Raw genomic sequence first — 8,674 nt, 5'->3', positions numbered from 1 at the left:
AAAAACTGAAAATACAAATAAAACTTTATTATTTTACTTAGGTGTAAATGTAAATAAAATGCTGTATATTTTGTAGGGATGGGTCACGGTTTTCGAATATTCGATTAGTTGATTTAATTATAGAATATCGGATAGGTTGTGCGATTATTGTCTTAAAAAATTTCCACATGTTTTCCGTGCTGATGCGGTGGTGACGCGTTTATGTAAGCAGAGGGTGGCGCTGCCAATAACGCACCTAAAAACTGTCAAAGACAACAGAAGAACACATTGTCTCACGCGCACACTGTTGACTTGCGTGGCATAAAAAAAAAGACTTGCGTAGCATATAACGGTTACAGTAACTTGGGACGATGTCAATTAAGAGTTCTGTGCGGACCACAAACACCCCCGACTGGGTTAGAGGTATGGCTGAATCCGTATTCAGAAAGGCACGGAAAACAAATAACGCACTCTACGGAGCCACTAAAGGGTCATGGTTAGCCGCTTGCTAACGGTAGCCAATCTTGTAAAATGTGTGGTAAGTACTGCCGAGTGCTGCTCCGTACGTGTGATCGCGAATCTCGAAAGTGAAAGCAAAAAACAAGCGCGCGTTCAAAAGCGATTTTATATACAGTATAATTACCCAACGATATAATTGCGACAGAAGATATTGAAGTATATTTTTCCTCCCATCTCGTATCTGTTCCCTTTCGGGGTTCTATTTTTTTAAATGGAAATGTCCTAGCCTTATGAGTAGTTCATTTATGCTAATCGACGGACTGTTATGTTAATAAGTGCCATCATTCGGTTGTGTTTATTATATTAATATGTTTCAGCAAGTTACAATCATTAGGCTATATGGCTTGAGTTAAGATAGCCTATCTTCTGAATTAAACAGTTTATCATACAGATTCAGGGCTCTACGCTTACTTTTCTTTTTAGGAGCACTTGTGCATTCAGTATTAAGAAAATTAATTTGTAGAGGTGGCACAGAAGAACACAAAAGTGGCTTTTTCGACTATTTTCTGTCTTGTTTATTGAATTGTATTGTATTAAATCAGTATCACATTTACAAACTCCCTTAAAAATCATTAAAAGCTGTCACTCATCTTAGTTCATCGCGATCTCACATTTATAATCAACGAAGCTCTCTACACTGCGCAATGAATCTCTTATTTACACCCTGTCTACACTTTGCTTATGAAAGGATTCGTGAGATATGTCTGTGATAGGCTACATTACTCCACGCTGCAAAAACACGTAGAAATCTTTGAAGCTCCCCTGAGCGCAATCACAAGTATGATGACGATGGGGTCAGTTGCACTGGTGCTCCTAAAAAAATGTTCAGTCGCACGCAGTAGTTTTCAGTCACAAATGCGACTGAAATGGTCGCACTGTAGAGCCCAGAGATTGAAAGTGTGAATCCCGTCTCTCTCCCCTCTCTCTCAGTTTATGGGTGTTTGTACGTGCATGCGGGGGAGGGTGCGATTTTTGAATAATAATCGAATAATAGCCTGTGATTTTCGAATATTATTTTTGCTTGGAATGTCCATCCTTAATATTTTGTAATATAAGCAATTAATAATACAAATAATAAAATAATAAAAACAAACATTAAATAAAAAATAAATAGTAATGCAGATAGATAGATAGAGCATTTTCCCCCTCAAGATCTGCAGAAAAAATAACATGTATTTTTGAGTCCTGATTTGTCACACTGCAGGACTATTTAAATGAAGACTGAGGAGATGATTGCAGAATGAAGATTGAAAACATAAAAACCAGATACACCACATAATATATACATATACACTTTTCCTTATACAATCATACAATTATAACCTAAAATCTTGATATTGAAATGACAAAGTGGTTTTGTTTCTCTTTTTTGTTCCTCAGCTGCTTTGGATAAAGTGCCCGCTAAATGCATAAATGTAAATGAAGAATGTATGCAATCACTGAAGTGCAAGTTTCAACAACAGGTACAGATATATGAATTACACAAAGAAAGCAAGGCAAGGCAGCAAAGGATGGAGAGAATGAGGGGAATCAGCCCAAGGTCAGGTGGAGGTGTAGTCGAGTATGTAGAGACCCCCACTAAAACCCTCTCTTTCTCGCTCTCTCTCTTTGATAGATTAGGCCACTAACGAAGACGGAATGTGAAGAATTCCAGTGTTAGTGTTGGGAAAACTCTCTGGTCCATCAGCCTCCCAAAGCCGGAGAGGGTTCACATCCCGCCCCAGTGGATATCCCGACCTAGACGGCACCATTTACAGAAAGCCAACACAATCCTTACTCACAAAATATCCCAAAACAGTTTCCAACAACTTGTCATTGTGGTCAATTAACAGTTTTGACACCTGATCCACCTGTGAAACGTCATGGAGCATTTCTGTGGATATGAGTTTACTCAGACTGATCCATTTATAAGCCGGTATAAGCCTGTCAGTGTATATTTACACCAGGTATAAACCAAGAGTCAAACCAATCACTTCCCATAAGCTATTTGAGTGATCGCAACCGTGCTTTTTCATGAGTATAAAAATAAAAATAAATATTTCTGTAAAAAAATGAGTGATGAAACTTCTGCTCTGCGGGGAAAAACCAGCACTGATGTAATGTTTGGAGGTGCAGCGGCTGGGCTCTCTGCTCTGACAGTTTTATGAGTGTGCCAGCAGGGCAGTGAGAAACAGAGAAGGATGATTTTACTAAATAAGATCCAGATGTTTCCATCCTCCTGCGTTAAATCTGCCAGGCCAGCGCTGATAACGGCTGCAAGATTGACTGACGGGAACGAGAGTGGGGGAGCAGAGGAGGAGAGAGAGTGAGAGAGCAATGTTGTTGGACAGAAAAAGAGAAGGAGGTGATTTTAACAAACAGAGGAGAAACACATGCTTTGTACTGTTTTGTAAAATGTTTTTGGTTGTTTTTTTAACACTTATGTACTCATGCTCTGTGAAGCTCATATTCACATGTGTTGTCTACCTGCAACGCTGAAATAATTGTTTTATCTGATCACATTTGTGAACCATTTTTCCCTGTTCAGTATTGTCGAATGTGTCGACAAGAGTTGATAATTGTTCAATGTAGAGATTAATATGCTTGTTTTAAAACTTTTAAGCACCACTAAATCAACTCCTAATGCCACAGTTAAACTCATCTAAACTCTTGTTGAACAATTCAAAGCTTATTTAAACACAACCAAACAAACACAAATCAGCATTACACAACTAAACAGAACTCAGTCAAAATGCACAATCAAAAGTGTATGAAGTTGATAGATCTAGCTCTACAATCAACTGATATCAATATTAATGAATATTAGTATCCATATTGTTCAGAAACGTTTACACCACTTTTCAACACTTGAGGACGTTTTTACTAGGGTTGGGTATCGTTTGAATTTTATCGATTCCGATTCTGCTTATCGATTCCGATTCACATTAGACAACTAAACAAAATCACATGTAATTTATGAATTAATGATTAAATGACTCACTCAAGATGTACTTGTTTCATTACTGGATGAATCCGCGTTCTTGAACGAATCTCTTGTATGATTAAAAGACAAATACATTTTAACAGCCCATTTTCACCACCCACTGGCGTAACAATGTAATCGATAAATATTCATTTGAAGTGTCAAATTACTTTCAAAAGGTGGTTTACTTTATTTTAATTGCTACCGTACACATCAGAGTTTATATCTGAACTATAAACTTTTATCCCAGTACTTCTGTGATTTGAATGTTTGTAACAGAAATAATGATACTGTGTGGCTGAAAGACTGTGAAGCCGTTTCATTCATGACAGACAGCTGCTCTCTTTAGGTCAATGGCAGCGCAAACGCAGATTTAAATGTTCAAATCACACTGGTGTGATCGTACGCTGCACGGATGAACCAAGATCACAACACAAAGGTTGAGGAATGAAACAGACGAATCATTGTAATTTAGGAACAGAATCACGTTGGTATTTGAATCGTGTTTGCGATCTTTAACGATCCATTAAATTAAAGTGCTTTGTCATGTTGGTGGTGACACCTCTCTTGCAACATGTTTAGCTGCCTATCACAGATATACTTAGCTTTTTTGCTTTCTGATCGCAAATGTAGCCAAACTTTGGAACGCTTAGATTAGCGAGCAAGGTCCTGGCAGATCGATAGGTGCGGTCCTCACAGATGAAGAAAAAAAAAGCGCATAGGAATCGATAGGCGGAATCTAAATTTTAATTTGACAACAAGTATCCGATTCTGGAATCGGAATCGATTTTCGATTCCCAACCCTAGTTTTTACAGTAATTTTATCACACTGTGACTGGACTTTTTGAAAGAGCTTTAGATTTGTTTCCTGTTCATCATTGGCTATCAAGAAAATTTTGTATGAAGAACTGATGATTCTGAACTAAAGCATTTGGCATCACCGAGGGGCCAAACTAAAACCACTCCCTCGAGAGCTCATTAATCACAGTCAACAATATACCACACATCCCGTCCTCCATCTCCATTTATATCTCTCTTTACCTCCCTGTGTACTCTACACATACATATATGCCCTGTTCTCTACATCTCTGCCTGTGAAACTGATCATTGTATGTGAGATCTTATGCATGTTAATCATTAAGCTCTAATTCACACCAGAGTAAAGTATGATAGCGCGAAGTCCATTATATTATCAAATGGTAAACACTACCCAGAATGCCCTGGGTTCCTTTGAAAGACCAAAACACACATACATCATCATTGTGATCAATACAGCATTCATTTGAGTATCCACACAGTTACAGAGGAAAACATTCACACAATCATTGACCTGACGAGAGAACTGTAAAATCAGACAAAACTTTGATAGATATTGTCACTAGGCTCAAGAGAATCTAAAAATGAAAATAAGTTTCTACTGGACAATTTACTGATTTTCTAATGACATTCTAATTTTTAAGTTTCAGTTTAGTTTAGTTGTTTGATTTTGTCACTTTTATCACTGTTATTATTTTTAAATGTCTATACAGTTATTCATTTTTATTTCAGTTTTTGTAATTTTCATTCAAGTAAAAACTAAATACAAATAAGAAAAATTAAACAGAAAATTAGCCAAAATTAAGTTGAAGTTTTTTTATATTTAATTTTATTTTAGTTAATGTTTATTTCAAGTAATTACTTTTTATGGTTTTAGTTTTAAAACTATAATAACCCTGATTTCAACTGTTCAATCATGACGTCAATCAATGTGTATGCCAAAACCAGTGGTGTAAAGTAACAAAGTAATATTACTTCGTTACAGTATTTAAGCATTTTTTGGGGGAGAATCTGTACTTTACATTTCTGTCAACTTTCACTTTTGCTCCACTACATTTCCTAATTAAAATGTATACTTTTACTCTGATACATTTCCACGAAGCATATTCGTTACTTGCTACTAAATGAAGCTGGAAGAACACAGAATGCAAGAAAGCAGGTTTGACGAATTAGTCTCGCTTGCAAGTTAAGACACCTAAAAAAACACCTTTGCTTATTTACAAACAAGTGCTTGCACAACCGCGGATGATTTCATTTTCCACTCAAGCAGAGGCTGGGGTGTGTGACATGCAGTATATCATCTGCGATAATATGGTAAGTGTTGTTTTGATGTGTGATCTGACATTATAAAGTATATCACAAAAACACACACAGAGTGCACGCATACACTACATGATTAAGTCTATTAAAACGCATTTAGAATCATCAAAATTCAAGGCATTCTAAACTGTTGGTGGCAAAAATGCCTCTGTATGCCTTTTACATTTATATAATTTAATACAGTTAATCTATATCACACAAATTGGTTGAATCTCAATGACTCACTCATTAAAAGTGACTTGCTGCCACCTAGGCGGTTTAAACATACCTGGCAATAAAGCTCATTCTGATTCTGATTCTGATTAATTTCACATTTCAACTATTTTGTCATGTTTTAAATAATTTCAAATATCAGTATTCAAAGTTTTGTTTAAAACAAAGCATTATTGATAAAAAAAATTTAATATTTATTTGCTCCTTTTCCATTTTGCATTTACTTGTACTTTTTTCTTTTTAATACTTGTATGTATGTTTAATATTTAAAAAATACTTTTCATACTTAAGTACAATAAATATCACATACTTTACAACTTGTACTCAAGTAATATTCTAAACGCTGATTCAGCTTCTACCGAAGTCATTTTCTGGAAAGATATCTTTACTTTTACTTAAGTGTGGCTTTCAGGTACTTCATGCACCACTGGCCAAAACCCAACATGATGTTGCTATCGAGCTGCTAAGGTGTTCTGAGTGTTTTTAACATTGATATGCTGTTGCTAGGGTGTTGTGAGTGGTTGCTAGGTAGCTGCTTACTACCTTAAAAGATCCCACCCCCAAGTCTCTATGATATAAAATGGTGTGGGTTCCTCCTTTAATCTTTCATTGCATTTGCAAGTCAAATCAATTAGAAAAGTAACAGCAGAGTAATTTTGAGAATCATTCATGCTTTTAGTACAAGTAATGCTGGATGAGTTACATGCTAAAGCTTAACAATTAATGTTAGGAGTTTGTTTATGTAGCAAACACCACTAATAATCTTATCCATATCAATACACTATATTATGAAAATATTACATTGGTTTCCATGTGTTCACTTAGAAATATACACATTCATTAACTATCATGCACACGTATATATTGAACAAATGCATGAGGTCTGGCAATGTGAAAGGTAAATAGCAATAATCAATAAGAAAAGGCAATAAAAATGATTCTCTACAAGAAAAAGAAAGAGAGACAGTACCTGCTCGAAGCCACAGCATTTTGTTTTAGGATGGACACAAAACTGAATATGTGTGTCTATGACCCAGTACGTCTCTCATATCCTTCTAAACAACATACACCTTTCCGTCTAGGACCTCAGTTGGCGGGTCCAGGGTTACGTGAATGTGTGTGTGTGTTGTAATGCAGGATTAGGTCTCAGTCATGAGACAGAGCTGTACCAGGCCACCACACGCAGTTCTAGTCGCCCACCAGCACTGAACGCATCGGCCGACCTGAGCAGCTTACCTACCCTCCACAAACACGAGAGGGAATGATAGAGTGCTAAAGAGCAATGAATGCTCTCATACTGTCAGCAGAGGAAGGAAACATGTAAAAGTCAGGTAACAATGAGGAATTCAATGACACATTTTCAGAGGAGTGTAATAAGTAACAGTCCCACATGCTTCACCACTGCTAATATCTGAAGTGAAGTGAAGTGAAGTGACATGTGGCCAAGTATGGTGACCCATACTCGGAATTTGTGCTCTGCATTTAACCCATCCAAGTGCACACACACAGTAGTGAACACACACACACCTTGAACACACACCCGGAGCAGTGGGCAGCCATGTGCTGCGGCGCCCAGGAAGCAGTTGGGGGTTCGGTGCCTTGCTCAAGGGTCTCACCTCAGTCGTGGTATTGAGGGTGGAAGAGAGCGCTGCTCATTCACTCCCCCCACCTACAATTATATAGCCAGATAATCTGGTGTGGTCTGATCAGCTACATGAATTTACATGTCCTATTTTTAAAAAATGAAAAGATCTGCTTATGTTACTAGCATTGTTTTAAGTGGCAGAATCTATGCAGCTGAATCTCCATCACCATGGAAAAAGAAATTAGATTTTATCCAGTCTGAATCAAAGTGTGAGAAAAGTAATAACAAGAAGATACTTTTTTCTATTGAGATATCATTGAGAACTGCGTGCAAAACCCAAAAAAAAAAAACACGACCAGTGTAATCTGATTAACAAGCAAATGATTCTTATAAACTGATTCTTTAAAAGAATAATTTAAAAAGATTCACATAGGCTGCATCCGAAATCACATACTTCGCTACTATATAGGACGTGAAAAACAGTATGTGACAAAAGTATGTCCGAATTCACAGTACTCATAAAAGAGTAGGCAAAAAGTACCCGGATGTCCTACTACTACCGGCATGATTCTCAAGTGTGCATACGATGGACACTTTACTATCCCATGAGGTCATGGAACAGGATTTATGAATGGCAGTGACGCAACACAACTGACGCTGGTAGGTCACGTGACAATGACAACATGGAGAATGTAGTACATGCAGATTACATTCATGCTACACACTAGGGTTGTGCCGATAGACGATAGTATCGTGTATCGATGATAGTCAGAGATATCGACTATAGCAGATGTCTTTGTCGATAGTCATGACGATATTAGGCTCATTCTCCTATAAATTAAGGTGGTGACGGTGAGGAAATTTTCCCACCGGTTAATCGACGTGTGACAACACCGATAATACCGGTATCACCGTGGGGGCAGGGGAGATCCCTCTTTTCCTCGCTTTCCTTCGCTTTTAAATAGCTTGTAAAAGCGGCATGCGCATTTTACTTTCACTTTCAAATAGCGGCAATTCGGCGTAAAGCAATTGTTAGTTTTTAATTTGTTTGAATTTACCCTCTTTTCCTCGCTTTCCTTCGTTTTTAAATAGCTTAAAAGCATTGCATTTTACTTTCACCTCTGAATTAGCGGCAATTCGGCGTCAATTGCTTGAATGCAACAACAAAATACAACGTCACTTTAGCCTATATATAAAACATAGAAGTTTATTAACAAAACGAATAAAAATACACCATGCTATAGGGCAGGCTATGCCTAATATAAAATAACAAATAACTT

The 8,674-nt window shown here is 37.1% G+C and overlaps 1 protein-coding gene across 5 annotated transcripts in view; it reads right to left on the bottom strand.

Moving 5' to 3' along the window:
* LOC107655159 (myelin regulatory factor-like) overlaps positions 1-8,674 on the bottom strand; it is a 38,552-nt gene that overhangs the window by 18,616 nt on the left and 11,262 nt on the right. Inside the window, exon 1 of one of the 5 annotated variants that reach the window (XM_016442582.1) lies at positions 6,780-6,871. The exons of the other annotated variants lie outside the window; for them this stretch is intronic. Within the exon in view, the coding sequence (XP_016298068.1) occupies positions 6,780-6,798 (19 nt within the window). The 5' untranslated portion in view covers positions 6,799-6,871. Of the gene's footprint in view, positions 1-6,779; positions 6,872-8,674 lie in introns of those variants that run through there. 5 annotated transcript variants of the gene reach the window in all.

This window comes from Sinocyclocheilus anshuiensis, unplaced genomic scaffold (assembly GCF_001515605.1).
Source record: "Sinocyclocheilus anshuiensis isolate Anshui unplaced genomic scaffold, SAMN03320099.WGS_v1.1 scaffold779, whole genome shotgun sequence".
NCBI lineage: Eukaryota > Metazoa > Chordata > Actinopteri > Cypriniformes > Cyprinidae > Sinocyclocheilus > Sinocyclocheilus anshuiensis.
Note: the sequence above shows the minus strand (reverse complement) of the source record. Positions and strands in the feature narration are given on the sequence as shown.